The sequence below is a fragment of the Anolis sagrei genome, chromosome 4, assembly GCF_037176765.1.
Source record: "Anolis sagrei isolate rAnoSag1 chromosome 4, rAnoSag1.mat, whole genome shotgun sequence".
Lineage (NCBI taxonomy): Eukaryota > Metazoa > Chordata > Lepidosauria > Squamata > Dactyloidae > Anolis > Anolis sagrei.
The window spans coordinates 35,559,056-35,580,860 of record NC_090024.1 but is presented as its reverse complement, the minus strand read 5'-3'; the positions used below and the strand labels follow the sequence as shown (position 1 = coordinate 35,580,860).

The 21,805-nt window shown below is 37.5% G+C and overlaps 1 protein-coding gene across 1 annotated transcript in view; it reads left to right on the top strand.

The window, feature by feature from the left end:
• The window catches only part of LRRC69 (leucine rich repeat containing 69), a 22,227-nt gene extending 1,480 nt beyond the window's left edge, over positions 1-20,747 (top strand). Inside the window, exons 2-9 of the mRNA XM_067467016.1 lie at positions 28-423; positions 5,873-5,999; positions 7,299-7,371; positions 8,993-9,188; positions 9,824-9,895; positions 14,953-15,054; positions 17,366-17,545; positions 20,367-20,747. Of these exons, the coding sequence (XP_067323117.1) occupies positions 28-423; positions 5,873-5,999; positions 7,299-7,371; positions 8,993-9,188; positions 9,824-9,895; positions 14,953-15,054; positions 17,366-17,545; positions 20,367-20,477 (1,257 nt within the window). The 3' untranslated portion in view covers positions 20,478-20,747. The remainder of the gene's footprint in view (positions 1-27; positions 424-5,872; positions 6,000-7,298; positions 7,372-8,992; positions 9,189-9,823; positions 9,896-14,952; positions 15,055-17,365; positions 17,546-20,366) is intronic.
• Positions 20,748-21,805: the final 1,058 nt, after the last annotated feature.

Genomic DNA, 21,805 nt, shown 5'->3' with positions numbered 1-21,805 from the left:
ATAACCACTAGGCAACCAGGTAAATAGGCTAATAGATTCACACATTGGAGGTCATCAGATGTTTGGATTGGAAGCTTGAGTCAGAGCCTGCCTGGTGGTTTCCTTCCCCGCGCGCGTCCTTTTAGCCTCCTCCGGGATACCGTAGTCGGAAGGCGATGCCAGCCTCGTTTCCATGACGGCGGCGGAGGCAAAGCGGCCTTGTTTAGCGCCGCGGTTTCCATGGCGCCCCGGCCGGCAGCAATGGCGGACAAGCAGCTGTTACGAGCGCTGCGGGGCGGGCCAGGGACGCGCTCTTTCTCGATGGCGGCGCAGAGGCTGCCCCACTTGCCCCGGGGCCTGGGGAGGATGAGCGGCCTGGAGAGGCTGAACCTGAAAGGGAATCGGCTGCGCCGGCTGCCCCAGGAAATCGAGGCGCTCGGCCGGGTGAGGCGGATCCCGTTCTTCCATCGCATTGAGCCTTGGCAGTTCGCGTGGGATCACAGAATCATAGAATCAAAGAGTTGGAAGAGACCTCATGGGCCTTTATCCAGTCCAACCCCATTCTGCCAAGAAGCAGGAATATTGTATTCAAATCACCCCTGACAGATGGCCATCCAGCCTCTGTTTAAAAGCTTCCAAAAAAGGAGCCTCCACCTCACTCCGGGCAGAGAGTTCCACTGCTGAACGGCTCTCACAGTCAGGATCAAACGGCCCTTACAGTATAGAGCAGGCCTAGGCCAACTTGGGCCCTCCAGGGGTTTTGGACTTCAACTCGCACAATTCCTATGATGGGATTTGGAGTTCAAAACCCCTGGAGGTTCCAAGTTTGCCCAGATCTGGTGAAGATGGAACATATGACTAAATACAATATTCACATTATAAAGGCAGACATCTGCTCTGAGATCAGAGTGAAGAGAGGGACCAGGAAGACAGTTCCATCTTGTTTCCTGCATTGTCCTTATAATATAATATGATATGATATGATATAATATAATATAATAATATATTATATATACATATAATATTGAGAATATTATAATGTAATACAATATAATACTATTACTAATTATATATATATATATATATATATATATAGAGAGAGAGAGAGAGAGAGAGAGAGAGAGAGAGAGAGAGAGTCGTGTCAGGAGCGACTTGAGAAACTGCAAGTAGCTTCTGGTGTGAGAGAATTGGCCGTCTGCAAGGACGTTGCCCAGGGGACGCTAGAATGATTTGATGTTTTACCATCCTTGTGGGAGGCTTCTCTCATGTCTCCGCTTGAGGAGCTGGAGCTGATAGAGGGAGCTCATCCACCTCTCCCCGGATTCGAACCTGCGACTTGTCGGTCTTCAGTCCTGCCGGCACAGTGGTTTAACTCACTGTGCCACCGGGTGCTCATGACTGGAACTCATGACGAAACATAATATTCACATTATAAAGGCAGACACCCCCTCCAGCATAATAATAATAATAATAATAATAATAATAATAACACTTTATTTGTACCCCACTACCATCTCCCCAAGGGACTTACATGAGGCTGTGCCCAAACACAACAATACAGGCAATAATCACAACAATACAAGCAATTAAAATAAAACATAAACGATAAACATATAACATTATCAATAAGACAACACATTATCAATAAGTATCAACCGCTGCTCTGAGATCTGAGTGAAGAGAGGGGCCAGGAAGGCAGTTCCATCTTGCTTCCTGCAATGCTTATAATTAATATAATATAATATATTGTATATACAAATAATATAGAGAATATTATAATGTAATACAATATAATACTACTACTAATAAATTATAATTATATATTGTATACTAGCCGTCCCCTGCCATGCGTTGCTGTGGCCCACATGGGGATTCTGTGTGGGAGGTTTGGCTCAATTCTATCATTGGTGGGGTTCAGAATGCTCTGTGATTGTAGGTGAACTATAAATCCCAGCAACTACAACTCCCAAATGTCAAGATTCTATTTTCCCCAAACTCCACCATTGTTCACATTTGGGCATATTGAGTATTCGTGTAGAGTTTGGTCCAGATCCATCATTGTTTGAATCCACAGTGATCCCTGGATGTAGGTGAACTACATACCCAAAACCAAAGGACACTGCCCACCAAACCCTTCCAGTATTTTCTGTTGGTCATGGGAGAACTGTGTGCCAAGTTTGGTTCAATTCCATCGTTGGAGGGGTTCAGAATGCTCTTTGATTGTAGGTGAACTATAAATCCCAGCAACTACAACTCCCAAATGACAAAATCAGGTTTTTTTGAGTGAAGGACATACACTGGATTGTTAGGTGTCTTGTGTCCAAATTTGGTGCCAATTTGTCCAGTGGTCTTTGAGTTCTGTTAGTCCCACAAACGAACATTACATTGTTATTTATATAGATTAAATGTAATATTACTAATATTATAGTATAATGTTATAGTACAATGTAATATATAATATTAATATTGTGCTATCGTAATAATATAATATATTGTATTTACTTTTTACTTGTAAGCCGCTCTGAGTCCCCTTCGGGGTGGAAATAAGTATTTTGGCCACATAATGAGAAGAAAGAAAAGCTTAGAGAAGACAATTATGCTGGAGAAAATGGAAGGAAAAAGGAAGAGGTGCCGACCAAGGGCAAGATGGTCCCTCATCACCACCATCTGGGTCCGATCCTTCAGGAAAGATCGCAGCCACTGTAAAGCAGTGCCCCCTAATCCCATCCCGGAGAGCCGGCTCAGAAGGATACCATGGTTGATGGTATGGAAAGCCTCTGAAAGGTCCAGGAGAACCAACAAGGACACATTCCCCATGTCTAGCTCTCTTCATAGATCATCCACCAAAGTTCCATAGCCAGACCTGAAACTAGATTAAAATGGATCCAGACAATCAGTTTCATCCAAGAAACTTATACATAACATGTTAAATAATTTAAAATAATACTAATATATTATGATTAATATATTAGTATTATTATATTGCAATATTACTATTATATATTATTATATTGTATTATTATTAGTATTATATTGTATTACATTATAATATTACTCATATGTATATAGAATATATGGTATTATTAGCCTAGCACAATATTAGTATTATATATTATATTGTACTAATCCACTATACTGCAATATCATTGGTAATATTAGATGTAATATATAATACAGAATTACTATATTGTATCTGTCAGGGGTGCTTTGAATGCGATTTTCCTGCTTCTTAGCAGGGGGTTGGACTGGATGGCCCATGAGGTCTCTTCCAACTCTGATTCTATGACTATATAATACTATATTATAATGCCACAATATATATAATACACTACCAGTATATTATACTATTAGTATTCTATAATATATTGTACCATATCATAAGTTGTGTACATTAAACCATCAGAAAGCAAAAGGGCCATTATCTCAGCCACCCCTGTGCACAGTTTTGGATTTTGGAATTCCAGATAAGAGATGCTTAACCTGTAGTGCTATTTATCTGTGCATCTTCTAGTACAGCCATCCCTCTACATTTGCAGTTTTGACTTTTGTGGATTTAAATAGTCACAGATTTAATTCAAAAATCCTCTGTAGTAATCTCTAGGTCCTCCAATATGGCTCTGTGGTCAAATTCCTCCTGTCATGCTGGAGGAGCTAGAGATGTATAGAGCGAACAGGAATCAGTATATCATCCAGTGTGGTTCTATGGTCAGCCAGAGACATATTAGAAGACCTAAAAATTCCTGGAGAGAATCTCGGGTAAAAAAAAACCCAGCAATTTTATTATTTTTGGACTCTTTTTCATTGGGGGCACAGGACCCCTTTTAATTAGGGCCCTGTGCCTCTAACCCCAGCGAAAATGGAGGGGTGACTGTAGTGCATTTCACAGATCCTGTGTAAGCAATCCTGTTTTTGAAAATCTTCACTGGTGGGAATTATATAGCTTGCATATGTAGGACTAATCGCAAATTTAGAGAGAAAAAGATGCCTTGCCATGGTTTGCGTGCAACTGCTTTTAAGAAATAAACATGTGTTTATTGTTATATACGCTATATGGATGATGTTGTGGGATGGGAGGGGGATATATTTAGTTTTGGGAATATATGATGTACGAAGGCAATTGTATGTTAAATGTTTTGAAATAAATAAAAATTGAAAAAATTGAAAAGAAATAAATGTGTGTTTTGACCAAGCTGTAATGAAGAATGGAAAAAGCTTTCACAATGAGCAGCTGATCCCTTTGTGAGTTTGTGCTGATAGCCTTTAAAGCAATATGTTTTGAACATATATGAACCAGTATTCATGATTATTTAAGAGTTTGTATCATTAAAATTTATCTTAATTAAAAAACTATATTCTTCTATGATTTTTAAAGACTAAATGAAAATGATTTAATTTCAAATAGATGGCATGCACCATTCAGAGATGGTACATGTTAAGATCCATTTATTTTAGTGAAATATTCAATTATGTGCTTAACACTCCCACTGATATTCCATTAATTCTAAGGAGTGCATATATAATTATGTTTTTGGGTTGTTTACCTCTAAATTAGGCTGTTCAATCAGTGGCTATTGGATCAGCTCAAATACACAGGCCACAATTTTACAGATGCTTGGGGTAAAGGCCATTGAGGACGGTGCATACTTTTGAGATTGCACTGATAGAGTGAACAGCTGAACTGGAGGTGGGAGGAACATTTCTGCATGCCTCTCGGTCAAAGCTTTTGTTTAAAATGGATCATAAAACTGGTTATGGAACTTTTTATGACAGACTCAAAGTTGGCAGTATTGTAACTCAAGCTTGGATTAAAATGAATTTTTGAAATCATTATTTAAAAAATGTTCTGCTAAAACTCAAATTACTTCAGTATAACTTCACAAAGCCCAATGACTGTGGCAAAAAGTGTGTACTTTTCCACAGTTGTAAAATATTTATACTTCATGCTGAAAGCACTGTTGTTGAGATTTCTGGCTATACTTCATGATTATTTTGAGTAGCACTTTGCCAGTCTTTTTTCTCGGAATGGTTCAGTTCTGTCATACTTTATTTCTTGGCATATAATAGAGTTATTGCATTTGGTTTTCATTCTGTCCTAAATTATATACTTGTTTATAATTATTCAGACATTGTTTCTCTGTCCTAAATTATATGCTTGTTTCATTATTCAAACATATGTGGAGTTACAAAACAAAGTTTTCTTTGGATTTAGGGTCATCCGTTTAAATAAATAAAGGTACATATGCAAACTTGGGCACACCTCTAACAGTTCACTGGATCCTAGGGGTATGAATAGGCCCCAGTAGCAATCCAGTTCTGCACTTCTCCATCATGGCTTGTTACAGAACATCATTTGTAGAGAAATTAACTGCATATATATCAGCAAAACCACGTTCTATAGTTTATTAGTGTACCTCGGTGTTTCTGATGCGAAATATATTCAACATATCCTGTCAAAGATCCAACCAACTGACAATTTTAAAGAAAAACTATTCTACTCCAGATGCTTATCTAGTATTGCTGGGTTTCTCCATAATCAAAACCTTAATTTCTGGTTTTTGATTTCTATATTCAAATCTCAAATCTGTGTTGAATATTTTACAGAAGCATTCTTGTTTCTTGCTTTCTTTATTCGAATGTAACATTTTTTACAATCAATTTCCGTATGTCCAGTAATCATGTCCAGTAATGACATGATATCATGAGTAAACAGATAATTTTTTTTAAAAAAAGTAACACCTGTGGTCACATTCTTGTATATCATTTGACCTTTGAAATAGCATTTCAGTAATACATGCTCTTACATGAATGGTATTAATGATAAACAGAAGCCTTATTTTTTCAACCTTAGGAGCAGAACTGATGCAAGGCTGTTTAATCAAATATTTGATTGTAGTTGAAGGTATTAAATTTGGGAAACAATAATTTTGATGAAGCTCCAGAACAGCTGAAGTACCTCATATCTCTGGAGAAGCTTCATTTGTTCGGAAATAAGATCTGCAGAATATCACCCTCTATATTTGGTAAGATAAAATAATATCCTGCTCCTTATAAAATATAATATGTAATTTAGCATACATGAGTAAGGTTGTTAAAGAATGACTAGACAGTTAATGAGTGCACATGGCGTAGTGGTTTGAGGATTTGATGGTGACTTTGGAGACCATAGTTCGAAGCCCCACCCAGCCCATGAAATCTGCTAAGAGACTTTGGGAAAGTCACTCTTTCAGCCTCAGAAGAAGGCAAAGGCAAATAACCTCTGATAAATTTTGCCACTAAAACCACTAAAGGATCACTGTAAGTCAGAATTGACTTGCACACATCAATTTATTGATCAAATAATTAAAAAAACCATAAACCTGTTCGTATTTACTAATCTGTACTTCTACCCAGCCAAATGTGCATAGCATTGCAGTCTTAAGTGAATTTGTCAAATTGCAAAAATATGTATATTAGTAAAACATGCAAATGAACAATCGGAGAGTTGGAAGACATCACAAAGGTATCCTGCCCAAGTCTCTGACACGCAGGATTGCACAATGACAGATGGCCATCGAATCCCTTTTTTAAAAGTCCCCAAAAAAGGAGATTCCACCACATATATCCCACTGTTGAACAGTTACTGACATATATAATACACATATAACAGCAAGCATGTTTTTTTTTGTGAGGGCCCGGGGGGGGGGGGGATCTGATGTGAGAAAAAGTGAATGGTTCTTCTAAGGTGTCTCCCTTCTTTGGATTCCTAAGAAACCAAATTGTAAAAAGTTAAGAAAATGTTTGGATGATAGCATTTCCCACTTATTCATAGGGACTGCCATTCAAATAAACACACTTGTTACGGAATTATATTACAGTTCACACTATCTTTAGCTATTTTTTTTTTTAGGATTCCAGGACATTGTTTTCTATCTGCATTTCTTCTTGTGGTTTTTGACAACACTATGTCTTTTACTTGAAACTTTTATCAAGTTACTACACTTGATAAAAGCAAAAGAGATGACAAAATGTATATAAAGATATAACCAGGTAAAAAGTCAGAGGGCATTACAAAAATATAAAAAGATACAACAAAATCTGTTAGATGGTGTACTGCAGAACAGAGGCATCAAACTCATTTTCACTGAGGGCCACATCAGCTTTACAGTTGCCTTCAAAGAGCTGGTTGTAATTGTAAGACTAGAAATATAACTATGTTGCCCTGGCATTGAAAGCCTTGTAGGACACATAAAATAACATGGTGGGCCGGATTCAGACTGTGGGCCTTGCATTTGACACATGTACTATAGATTATACCATAATATACATCCATCTTTTTATAGATGGATTGCAGAATTTGGTACTCCTCAATCTGAACAACAACCGGCTCACTTATCTTCCTCCAGAGATTCAAAGGTAATCTTAGTGACTTGGTCTGGAGTTGCACTGGGATATGTTTTATTAAATAAGTAGATTTTAATAACTAGCATGTATAATTATTTCAAAACTATATCCTCTCTTGGAGATCCTTTGGAATAGTTCATTTTATGTGCAATGGGATAGTTTTTCAGATGCATATATTTTGAAGATCTGTGATTTCACTGGCATGAGTAGTTTGTCCACCAATGAAAATCATTGTAATGCTATACTGTCATTGACTTCATGGCTTCCATGACCATTCATTACCTGTTAACCAACTTTTGTTTAATATTCCCTTAGTGAGGCTGGTCTTCAGAAAGCAGAATTGCAGTCTGTACACACAACTTATCAGCTTGATAAAACCTGCTAGAGCATGTGTTCTGCTAGGATTGCTTTCTATAGATAAGGTTATTTCTATGCCTTAATAACATATCAGATTGTTACTGTGCTAAGCAACCTGTCCATATAATGAACATGAGTTATTGACCTCATAATTACCCTAAGCCTTAGAGACTATAGTACCAGAAAAAGAAATAAAGCTCAATTCAGTGTCAGTTTTCTCACACACTTATATTTTGCCAAGACTCACTAAGTATACAGTTCCACTGCTTCTCTTTTGCCCAAATCAAGACTGCACTAAGGAAATATGAGTCACCATATATTGTATTATAATTACATATGTACATACAGAAGCCTTTGCTGTTTTGACATATTTTCAGAATTATGGAATCATAGAGTTGGAAGAGACCACATAGGCCATCTAGTCCAACCCCCTGCCAAGGAGGAAAAGCACAATCAAAGTACCCCCAACAGATGGCCATCCAGCCTCTCTTTAAAAGCCTCCAAGAAAGGAGCTTCCACCAAACTCTGAGGCAGAGAGTTTCACTGCTGAACAGCTCTGACAGTCAAGAAGTTACTCCTAATGTTCAGGTGGAATCTCCTTTCCTGTAATTTGAACCTATTGGTCCGAGTCCTTCCACACAGCCATATAACCCAGAATATCAAGGCATATCATTCAAAATACCTGGGTTATCTGAGTCTACACTGCCAGTTCAGTTCAATGTGGATTTTATATAGCTGTGTTGAAGGGACCATTGTCTCCAAGGCAGCAGAAAACAAGCTTGCTCCCTCTTCCTTGTGCCATCCTTTCACATATCATATCGTGAATGGTTCACCTTTTAAAGGGTTTAGGTGCTTACCATTCTAGGAAGAGAAAGTCAGGGCCTACTTATTTCCTCTGTGATATAAATGGTGACTAGGCATCTTACCACTATTGTATTTGACGCTTCTCATGTATAAGGCCAGGCTAGCTCTGTCCAATAGCCACATACAGATAAACACTACTGGCATAATCTATATGCAAGTAATATATTTTAGTACATTTCATAACTATCTGATGTGAAAGAATGCTTATCCTCCCCGCTCCAAAAGGCCCAGGACCACTGCCATATTTATCCCTATTGGTTACAGATTTTTCTTTATTTCCTGGAAACCTGCAGCCAATGGCTCATGGGCCCGCACAATTCAGGAACCACCACTGTGAGTAGTGCTGATACAGACTATTGTTAGTATAAATATAGAAACCGGTATCTTGAAATATTTTATTTTTTCTCCATAGGCTTCAGAATCTTGAATGTATGAGTTTAGACAATAACCAACTGAGAACTCTTCCCAAAGAATTCTGCTGTCTCAGAAAGCTGCGTGAACTCCATTTGTCCCACAATTCTATCACTGCCATCCCTGAAGACATTGAATACCTGACAAAACTCAAAATCCTGATTTTGTCAAGAAATCAAGTAGCAAACCTCCCTGATGTATGTGTATACTCTGGAAGAGAATGAAGCCTTAAAAGCATTGTAGATATGTTGATTCTAGAGTGAATTTTATTTTATGCTTCATTAAGCTCATCTTTTTGAATTGATGGTAAATGTTCTAATATGGTATATATACAAGGGAGTTATTAAAAATAAGCTTTTAGAAATATCACATGCATGAGATGACCTGTAGAATGAGTTTTTGTGCAGATCAGCTTGTTTTCAGGCAAAGCTTTTAGTGCATTCACTCATCCACAGAATAGTATGGGGGTTTCAGATATCCTTGTCTTCAATTTGCAGACCTCCCATATTTTCCAATGGCTGCTTCTATCTGTTTTAGTTTTATTCAAAAACTCCATCACTGAAAAAATAGTTGCTCTCTCAATAGCCCTAAAAACAAATAGTAAGAATGATTTAGTATCTGGTTCTCCTTATAATTAATTTTTATCTGCAATCATTACTATTTTCTAGCTCTTTTTCTATTTAGGGATGTAAAACTGTAACGCTGTACATATTACTTGGGAACAATGAACTCAGCACAACTTACTTCTGAGTATATACGCTTAAGATCACACTATAAATAATGTTTCTCATTGTTTTTAATGCACCAAAATGCCTTTATTATCTTCAACTAGGGACTTTGTAAAATGAAGAGGCTGAGAATTCTAGATGTAGCAGGAAACAACATTCAGATTTTTCCCACAGACGTAAGTAAAAATATTAAATCCTTTTGGTGGAATAATCTGTGAACTGTGGAAATCAGTGAAATTAAATTCATAAATATGAAGTACAAACTTATTCCTAGGAATAGCTTTATATTGGTTATATAGTATTCCTCAGCTGAAATGCCTGGTACCAGAACTCTTTTGGATTTAGGGTTTCCCTCTCAGATTTTTGAATACTGATATCTGCATTGAGACATCTGTAATAAGACATCTTAGAGATGGGGTGTAAGTCTAAATACAAAATGAGTTTATGTTTCATATATCTTTATATGCACCTTATATGCATTATATTTATTATATGAGTTATATTTATATAATTTTATACAATATTTTGATCATTTTGTGCAGGAAACAAACGTTATGTACATCTCAGAAAGCAAAGGTGTCACTATTTCAGCCACCCATGTGGAGTATTTCAGATTGTGGACTTCTGCAAAAGGGACACTCAACCTGTATCTTTCAAAACAAATGTAATAATAACAATAATAATAATAATAATAATAACAACAACAACAACACTTTATTTGTACCCCTCTACCATCTCCCTAAGGGACTCGGTGCGGCTTACATGAGGCCAAGCCCGCAATACATCAATAAACAGAACATCAATAAAATAAAATATCAATAAACAAAACAATGCAATATAAATCATAATCACATGAACAAAATAGACAAAAGCAATCAACAGTAACATATAAACATCTAAAACCAAAGGCCAGGCCAAATGTGATAGATTAAAATTAAAAAATAGCGCTGATGTGAACCAGGTAGGATATAATTGGGATAGGATTTTTAGAGAGAATAAGGGAATGCAGTCAATCCTAAGGCAGTAGTAAAGTGCATTTTGAGGACATAATGCTGAGAGTTTTCCTTATTCTGGGAAGGCACACTGGAACAACCACGTTTTCAAGCTCCTCTTAAAGACTGCCAAAGTTGGGGCATGTCTGATGTCTCTGGGAAGTGAGTTCCAGAGTCGGGGGGCCACCACCGAGAAGGCCCTCTCCCTCGTCCCCACCAATCGCGCCTGCGAAAGATACGTGAAAGATGCGTGAGCAGGGCCTCTCCAGATGATCGAAGAGATTGTGTGGATTCATATACAGAGATGCGGTTTACCACATTCCTCTAACAGTTGAGAGTTAACTTTCTAGAACATAGCAAGATCACATCTTAGCTGACATACCTTGAGCTGTAAAAAAAGAGAAACAGATACATATAATAAAATATAGCTTTTAAAATGCTGAGTGAATCAAACAATGAAATCTAGCAGAGTTTGGTCTGCCTCTAATTAAGATACCAAATGAAAAAAGAATACACAATTCTTCATTTGGCTATTAGGAACATATACCACATAGTGAAATGCCTCCATCCTGACCTTTCACTTTAACCTAAGTTAATGCATACCTCTGTACTCAGAGGTCTGGACGTGACAAAATCCAGAACAATTTGTCTGTTTTTCTAGCCTGAGCCAATGTAAGTGGAACATTGAAAACCACTTAAAACGAAGTGTTGGCTCTTTTCTGACAAGTAGGACTTAATGCAAGTGTCATAACTCTTTTCATTACTCCATTGAATATATATGTTAAGTTTCATGTAGCTGGCACAGGATAAATATTGGAAAAGGGTTGAACTCCCTTTCCATTTAAAAAGATCACATAAACATTTATTATTCTGCATAGCTGATTTGTAATTGTTTGCCATGTTGTTGTAAGATTATTTGTTTTAAGCATGTATTTTAATCTTGAGATAAATTTAGGTGAAATGTAGAAAATGTTTCAAGCTTATAACTAATATGGTATGAAGAACAAAACATACGAGGAAAAGGATTTAGGCTTGCTCAGCTTGGGGGGCATTATTGTACCATTTAAAATACCTGAAAGGTTGTCACAGAAGAGGTAACAGGCCTGTTTTTCTGCTGCCATAGAAAGTAGGACCCTGTTTAATGATTCAAAGTTACACGAGAGTAAATTTCAATTGAATATTAGAAGAAACTTCTTGATAGTAAAAGTGGTTCGGAAATGGAACCAGTTGCCTAGTGAGGTAGTATGATTCCTACTTTGGAAGTCTTTAAGAAGAGTCGGGATAACTACCTTCTTCTTACTGTATGTTGTTATCTGGAGATCCTGCATAGAACATGGGGTTGGTCTCAATGGCCTAAGAGGCCCTTTGCAGTTTTGTGATTCTATGCTTTTATGATGTTATACTCAGTACACAGAAATGCTTATAGAGTTTTTGAACATGTTTGCAATTACATTAGTGGTCACTTGAGGGCAGTACTAAATTATTTCGCAAGGCTCGATTCATTCTCCCATAGTGTATTACAGACAACGTAGGTAGAAATGTTCACTCAAGAACAAATTTTCTGCAATTTTCAAACTTGTTGCCTGGTGAAGCAATACTGAAGGTTACCTGAGGAATAGTTTGCCACCATAAAACAATTGTGTCTGGTAGGTACATTATACAGCAATCATGATGGTTGTAAGTAAATGGTGCTTCTTTTAGCAGCGTGGGCAACATATATATGTGCTCAGATGTGTTCAGATGTTTGTAATAAGTCACCTGTAGCAGTATAGGAAATACCCTTTTAAACATCAGCATTGTGTGTATTTGTATGTATTGTGAATAGCTGTTTTTAATGATTCAGGTCCCTTCCAGACAGGCCCCAAAACATGGGCCTTTACCAGAGGCATCCAAATGATGCCTCTGGTAAAAGAGAATTAATTAGATACCCCATCAGACCCGGGCCTTCCTGAGTTTCCCCTTGACATTCAGTCTAGTTGTGACTGACTCTGGTGGGAAGGGGTGGTGCTCATCTCCATTTCTAAGCCGAAAAGCCAGCGTTGTCTAGAGATGCCTCCAAGGTCATGTGGTCAGCATGACTGTGTGGAACACTGTTACCTTCCCACCAGAGTGGTACCTATTGATCTACTCACATTTGCATGTTATCGAACTGCTAGGTTGGCAGAAGCTGTGGTTAATAGCAGGAGCTCACCCCACTCCCTGGATTCAAACCGCCGACCTTTGGTTGGCAAGTTCAGCAGCTCAGCAGTTTAACCCGCTGTGGCCACGGGCTCCTATCTGTATGGTACAAATACAGATTCCTGGTCTTCTGACATTGGACGTGTTTTTTCAAGAACCCTTTGTTCCTATGAACCAACTAAAGTCAAGTACTTTTAAACTCCATTGTTTTTAGTGGAGGAACTTACTGCATGATTAAATCTTTCCCATTGAAATAAGCAAGCTTTGATTTTTTTAATGTGACTAGATTGTTTTGTATTACTAAGGTTTTATATCCTTAATACATTTTCATGATTGTCTAGTTCATTTTTATATGAAACCTGTGCTAGCTATAGAAATTACTGATCTGTTCTACACTATATTTTATGAGAGTGAAATCATCTTTTGACGTTTCTTGTAAAGGAGATTTTTGGATTGCACCTCAGGGATTCTGTCATGGTTATAATTTTGAAAATATTGTAAGAAACTTAGATATTTTTGCAGTGATTGTTACAAACTATGTGACCCAGAATATAATTACCTATTCACTCATCTTGCCCTGGAGCTATGAACTGTTTAATGTTGCAAAATCTCAAGATTCTATTGATGGAAAATTATAAGCTGTTTTACAGATAGACCAGCTGCACCAAATCCTTTGTGTATTTCTTACAGGTGTTCATAGCCTCCTGGCTTTCTTTATGTTGGATATTTGTTTATAAAATTTTAGGAGATTGTCTGTCTTCATATACTTTCTTTAATAACCATGACCTCAAGATTGATTTTCCTTTTTTAAAAAAATGATCTTAATTAAGTTTTCAAAATACATTAAAAAGACAGGAGGAGAGGGGGAGGGAAGGGGGGGAGGGTACAGTTTCAACAGGTATCACATCTACACCGAAACATACATACCTCTACACACTACACTAACTATCACCCCTGCATACTTGCATATAATACAAAACAGGTTAAAAGATGACTTCCTTTTTGTTTCCAAACGGTCATAAAACTGTGTCTTCTAATTTTCCTTAACTTCAGGGAGAGATCCCTGGTTAATTTTGGATCCTTCCATTTCTTTTTCTGCCATATGTGACTCTCCCCTTTTCAGATTTATTTATTTATTTATTTATTTATTTTTCTTATAATCTATCAATTTTACTTTTCTCATAATCCTCCAAACATGTCCAGTCTGTTTGTTTCACTGGACTACCAGAGCTGTTCCTCAGGAGATATGTCAATTTATCCATATCCCTTATATCTAATAGTTTTTCTAACCATTGATCTACAGTTGGGATCTGCTCCTCCTTCCAGTGTTTCGCAAATATTATACGTGCTGCAGTAATTATATATGTCAACAGGACGTCCTCATTATTATTTAGATTTAATTTATTATCTGTAAGGCCTAGGATGAAGTACTCTGGATTGCGTGGAATCTTTCTTTTTAGGATTTTTTCGGTTTCTTCTTGTATTGTCCGCCAGTATTTGGAAGTTTCTGGGCACGTCCACCACATGTGGAAATAGGTTCCTGTTTGTTTTTTACATTTCCAGTATACATTTGGATATTTTCTATACATTAAACTCAGCTAGTTAGGTTTTGACCTAAGACAGTTGCATAGGGCATAGCCATGGGGTGATTCTCAACTCACAGGTTGAGAATCACTGCCCTAGTAGGGGAAGAATTCCTTAGCTTTGATGCTACAACAGGGAAGGCCTTCTTGTGGATTCTTCCCATTTGATCTTCAAACATTGGAAGGACACACAATAAAACACATCCACAGCTAACATGAGTAAAGAGGAAGCCTGATATGGAAGATTGTTCTTGACATTTTGGATAATTCTTAATTCTTGATGTCTTTAGTCAATATATCTTAATAAATGTGTTCATACGTGTATGCATTCGGGAGTATGGGAGAAAGAAATCCATTCCGCTCTTTTGATCAGTGCTGACTAAATACAACTGCAAATATGTCATGTAGTAAAAATTAAAACATTGAGACATTAATCATTCTTCTTCTTATACCAAGAATGTATTTGTATTATTTAAACAGATGGAAAATCTTGAGCTTGAAGAACTTTATTGTGAAGATAATCCATTGCTTGAGAAGAATCCAGTTAGTGCCATACAAGAAGAGGACATTTTGACTCTGAAGGTTACTAATCACAACATATTCCTTTAAGATATGTTACTAATGTGGTACAAAATAATAAATAATGGCTAGTATAGTTCATTTAAAAAGTAATACTTCAAGCTCCCTCTGAAACCCTGGATGACTTTTATCAGTGGGAGTTGATGATACAGGGCTAAAAAAGGCAATAGAAGGCTTTGATATAAAAGAGGTTTCTGGATTCCCAATAATCCTGGTTTTGGTTTGAGGCAATGAGGCCACAGGTTATAAATTAAACTCAAAATGTAAAAACAAAAACAAAACCCCAAATACTAGATTTTAAAAAACAAATTATCATTGAAAATCCAAATTCTACAAAACAATCCTGTTCGAAATACGGTTTGCATGTATGTATGTGTGTGTGTTTTTATTTCTTTATTTAATGCAAGAACCTCAGCGAACCATTCATAATTACAAAATAAGTATTTATTCTGGAAACAGTCAGAATTTTAACAATGTAAATCCCCTCCTCCCCACAAGACAAGATTCTTGCAAAAAGATTTGCTATTTAAATATTAAGTCGAGGTAATAATTTTACAGTGCTCAGATTATGCAAAGACACTATTCACAGTTAAAATAACATAGTTTTAAAATTGATTACGTTATCCAAATGTGTATTCAAATACCCTTTAATTCCAGCTGACTGCAAGTGGGTAGAAAACTCTCGGTTGTTTCATAGAAACATAAACACTATATAAACAAAAGACAAAGCTTGCAGGCAATTTCTAAATGTATTTTAGAAACATGATACTTAATACATGGGGCCTAAACCAGAAGCCTCATGAGCAAATGCTGGCAGCTAGTGTACAACTGTGTCTAACACAGGCACCACAGCCTTCTACAGACACTGTAGGGAAAGGCATGCACCACTGTTTTCTATGGTTTATAGGCAGTGTGACACATTTGGGAAGGCTAGCCCTATTATTGTACTAGAACATTTGACTTCTGCTTTGCCTGATTAACAGAATGGTATCTTCTGCTTTCTTATGCTGGCTATAGAGCTTAATAACAATTTTCTATACAAAGCTAGTAAAGACCAGGATGACTGATGCCCATGATGGGTTTCCAAGTGAACGTAACCAGCTAGGAAGTTGAATCTTCGTGTTTCCAACCTATGATATAAGGAAAATACCTTCACTTTGCATTTCACCTTTTTATTGTGAAATTGCTCAGAATTCATCCATTGTGCCTTTTGATGCTGAAACATGAAGGATCCCTTTTTGCATTGCACACTGCAAAGCCTAGCACCTTCTTTGCTCTTTATTTGGCAAATTATAACTCTTCACCTCTACAGTTTCTGGCTTCTTCTCTGTTGGAAAATAATAGTCTGCTGGCCCATTAGAAATCTACATACAAACATTTAATCACCTAGTACTAAACCAACATGGCAGTAGGTATTTTCCTTTTGTAAATATTTATGGTAAAATATAACATCATTGTTTCAGCTATCAGTGTTCTTGCCATTTTGTTGCAGTGCAATTTAAAATCTATCACTATAATTTGGTCTGGTATAACCAAGACATCACTATAACTTTGCAACAACAACAATAACAAAATAATGTATTTCTTGGTTTTGGAAGGATGGGCACATTCGAACTTGCATGAGAACATTTAGTAAAAGTGTGTGTTTTAGTGTAAAGCAGGAGTTTTCATTTTTTTTAAAGCTGCAGAGCCCTTTTTGAAGGGAAAGTTTCTCATGGAGCCCCAAGAAACTTTTGGACATAAGGGCCACATTGCATTTTAAAATTTGACAGATGGGCTGGGCCAGTGGCCATCCCGTCCAACCTCCTGCAGGAAAAGCACAGTCAAAGCACCCCCAACAGATGGCCATCCACCCTTTGAACTAATAATAATAATAGTAGGAGCAACCCAGAGGTCATCCAGTCCAACCTCCTTCTGCTGTGCAGGAAAAGCACATCCAAAGCGGCATCAGGGAGACCTTGCAGACCGCAGTGGTGGTGGCTGCAGCCACTACAGGCCATGCTGGGGAGGTCCTGTATGCCTTGCTGGTAGCAGCAGGGCTCCACAGTCTGCAAGCTTCCTAGGAGCATGGAAGTGGAGGGCTTGGGGTCCTCAGAGTCTCTGACTGTGCTTTGCAAAGCCCTAAGGGCTCTGTGGAGCACAGTTAGAGAACTGCTGGCATAGAGAACTGCAAGGTTCTCCTGGAAAAATGTTTATTAAAATATGGAACTATGCTTATGAAATCACTTGATATATATTGTGAGTTTAAAGCATCATCTGAGGTTTTCTTGTAAGTTCTTTGAACTATTATTGATTATTCTTTTCAATTGTACAGGAGCTAACAGCAAGATTTATTCTCGCTCAGCTGGAAAACAAAAACATTTATTTACACAGAGCAATGCAGAACAACCTAGAAGTGCAGACAATCCTCTCCCATAAACGAAAGTGTGCTCAGTGTGGCTCTAGTTTTCTGGGCATGTGGCTAGAATGTGTGAAATTTCTGGATGTAAAACAGGTAATTTTATGTAATAATGTATTATTCTTATTTATTAGATATATCAGATTTGTTACTCTTATTTGAATCATGGGAATTGTAGTTTTACAAAGTATTTTCCAAATAGTGCTGATGCCTCACTTAGCTACAGTTCCTTTGATTCCATAACAGTGAGTCATGGCAGTTGAAGTGGTGTGAAACTGCATTAATTCTACTGTATAGATGATGCATAAATCACAGATCATTTAGTTTGTCACCACTTTCTGAACCTGTCTTTGAGAAGAATAAGAAAGGCTTTTTCTTTAAAGTTGGAGTAACTGCAAATCTTGCTAACCTATACTGCTACATGCTATTAATTTATATAATTCCACATCTAAACAAATGGATAAAATATATGAAGGTAGAATTGCTGGATTAGATAATAAATTCATATAATCCAGCATGAGTTTCCCTCAGTAGTTAGGTAAAGGTAAAGGTAGTCCCCTGACATTAAGTCCAGTCATGTCTGACTCTGGGGTGTGGTGCTCATCTCCATTTCTAGGCCGAAGAGCCAGCGTTGTCCGTAGACACCTCCAAGGTCATGTGGCTGGCATGACTGCATGGAGCGCCGTTACCTTCCCGCCGGAGTGGTACCTATTGATCTACTCACATTTGCATGTTTTCGAACTGCTAGGTTGTCAGAAGCTAGGGCTGACAGCGGAAGCTCACGCTGCTCCCCGGAATTGAACCTGCGACCTTTTGATCAACAAGCTCAGCAGCTTAGTGCTTTAACCCACTGCGCCACCGGGGGCCCCTCAGTAGTTATCTTTCTCCTAATTGTATTCTCACAATTTCTTCCATTTTCTGCTATAATTTCCATTAATCTAGTTTCTCAATTTAGTTTATTTATTTGTATTCTTTGTTCTTTTTCTTTTCACTCAGTTTAAGTTAGATTGTTTTTGGTGACCAAATCCTTAGTTTCTAATGTTACTGAGAAGTAAAGGGCCTTGGATTCCACTGGCTGACTCATCTTTTTTTTTTCTTTCATTTTTTGTTTCTTTTAGTTCTGCAATGTTTAATTTCTCCCTAGTTCCTCTTAAAATTATAACTGTGGAGAGTATATTATGTGTTACCTAATGAACTTCCAGCTCTGCATGAAATGATGTAATGAAAAATTGCCTTTGAAAAAGAGATGAAGGAGTAGGTGTTCACTCCAGAAATGTTTGACTTAGAGGATTCATATTTGGAGGCTCTGTTTCAAACAGTGTTGTCCATAGGTCCTAATTTTGTTTCCATTACAAAAAATTTGGTTATTTGAATGGTATTGGTTCAGATATGGCAAAAACATGGTTTGGTTTTATATCTGAATCATCCCTGTCTCTGAGTGTGGTATAAACAAGTCCGTACCTCTCACTGCCTATGCCACATGTTGGTATCAGAATGTAGAAGCAGGTATTTTATTATCAAGTAGAGAGTTGTCATGAAGAAGACACACAACTTGCATAATTTTTGCTATTTCTTTTCACCCTACCTCCATACAGACGCATTGTGGGCAGAAGATTATGGAACCTCAGTCTGTATAAAAAATTGCTACTATTGCATTATATTTCTCTCGTTATTTCTCCTGGAAAGGTCTCTGAAAGGACAAGTGCATGATGCCCTTTCTAGAGACTTAAGCAGAAGTGGCAAGTCTGACTCTGTTTTGTAACACCTCATCAACAGCACATGATATCTAGATTTTCGGTTTCACTGTTCTGCTCTTCCAATTATTAAGTTTGACTATCATCCAATATAATACTTTCCTAGGACTACTCTGGCCCATTTCCCCACCAGATTATGTAGTGTTGAATTGTGCTTCACAGGTGCAGAATGCCTATTGCCTTGCCATGTAGTGATAAACTTCTTTAAAGCTGTGTTATAGCTGTGGCTCCAAAATAAACACTTTTATTTTTAAAAAATCCCAGCCAACATTTTCTTGTTCATTTTGTTTAAGCAAATCTGAATGTTAGCGGGGAGTTGACTGTACAGGCAGTTTCTGAGAGACAAACTTCTGACTTACAAACGACTCATAGCTAAGAACTTTTTTGTGTGTCAGGAGTGACTTGAGAAACTGCGAGTCGCTTTTGATGTGAGAGAAGTGGCCATCTGCAAGGACATTACCCAGGAGATGCCCGGATGTTTGATGTTGTACCATCCTTGTGAGAGGAGGCTTCTCTCATGTCCCTGCATGGGCAGTTGCGTCTGACAGAGGGAGTTCAACCTGCTCTCCTGGAGCTCGTTATGGCTTCTGGGAGTTTGAGGCCCAAACAGCTGGAGGGCCACAGTTTGAGGATGTCTGCTTTAACCCATTTTTGCCACCTGGGGCTCCTCATCAGAACGGGGATGAGACAACAGGAAGTGAGAGAAATCTATCCCTCGAAAGGGAAATCCACTGTTGAAAGAGTCATCATCGGGAAAAGGTGCCTCGACTGAAGCTTTATCACTAACCCTTGTTTCTACATCAAGCCATTTTTTTTTCAATATCCAATTATCACAGGGACAGAAAATGAGGTGAAATCTACAGACACCAAAACAAACTCCACAAGGGTGTTAACCCTTCCCTATGCTATCCAGAGCTTTTATATATATTTAGCTGGACTTACACTTAAAAGATCTACCTCAATTAAACATACAAATTCAACTTAAGAACAATCTTACAGAACCTACCTTGTTTGTAACTTGGGGACTGCCTGTATTGAGTATTATGGGAGGAGTTCACAATTAAGCCTCAGTTTATATCTAACCAGCAGGTATACATAGGAGCATACTCTGTAAAGTGCTGTAACCCTGATGCAATGCATTTTTTTCTTTTTCTTTTAAAAAGCAAATGAAGACTAGCAGAAACTTGGAGCTCTTACCCGTCAGGGCATTTCTGTGCTCATACAAGTGCTTTAACCACCGTGACCACGGACTCTTTGGGATTGCTGTGCTCTAGACCAAGCAGTCGACTCAGAACTTCAACAAGATCTGATTATTATGAGAACTTAAGCTGAACTTACCATTTGGTGCAATGTCAATATCACTTTAAAATACACAATTGTTTTGGAACAGTGGTTTCAGAGAGGTGATCTAGTTGTGGGCAGGAATTATGCCTTACAGCTGTGCAGAGCTAGCAGTGTGTTTTGGCAGGCATGACTCTGCTTCTGAAAATGGATAACTCAAGTAATGGCATTGTTCAGCAGTGAGGTAAAGTTTTATAAACTAACTAACCTGGGTTACTGTGGTTTCTTTGGCTGCTATGTTACGATGCATGCTGTACCCAAATGTGTAATTCTGATAAGTATTTTCTCTCCATCTCCTGAAAAACTAGGGTCTGAGCCTAAAAGTGCAAAAGAGTATGGTGATTACGTAGTCCTTGATTTCCATTATAAATCCTGTTTTCCAAAAGTTTATAACTTGGCTTTAACACTTGGCATGCAGAATTTTAAATGCAGGAGAAAATGTGCTGGAGTGTTTAAAAAGAAAAAGAAAAGAAAGGCAAGATGGCACACATTAAAAAGAATTTCTTTGCTCATAGGAGCTTTAATTACAAAAAGTTTTTGTGTTATGAGAAACTGTGGAAAAGACACATTCTTCAGTGAAGAAAGCAGCTATATAGGATGCTTGTATATCTACTTTATTTTAAACTTTTGTTACCTAAGATTCCTTTCCTTGTTTTCTGGGGTATTTTGAATTCAGTGCATTCTCATCTCACTTGCATTAACCCGCTACTGAAAAGAGGGCTGTTACTTAAAAGTAATTCTTAATTACAAACATGTAGCTTCCTTCAGTGTTTACATATAGGGACCATATAAACATTTAGACAGAATAAGTCTTATTTCAGTTTAGAATAATAGGTAGGATAATGTGATTTCCGAACGTACTAATGCTCTATATGTAATAATCTATTTAATTAACAGTTGGTTTTCAAATGCAATGCAAATGATATGTAACTTAAACCATATATGAATAACACACAGCTAGATCTAAATATATTGTAAATGTTTAGATCAAATTTTCCCTCAATCAGTGTTGTAAACAAAACTAAAAGGTAAAATATAAGCAGCAGCAAAGGACTCAGCACTGCTTGTTTGCCTTTCTTATGGTGGGGCAGAAACCCCATGCCAGTTGCCCCGATCTCTTTGTAAGAAAAGGATACAAGTTTAATAAAGTGGTAATTAACTACAGTTGCTCATCAAGTCGTATAAGCGGAATAAAGTTAGAACACTATTTTCTTGAAAATACTATAGAATCAAAACATGTATGATCCTTGCTTACAATACA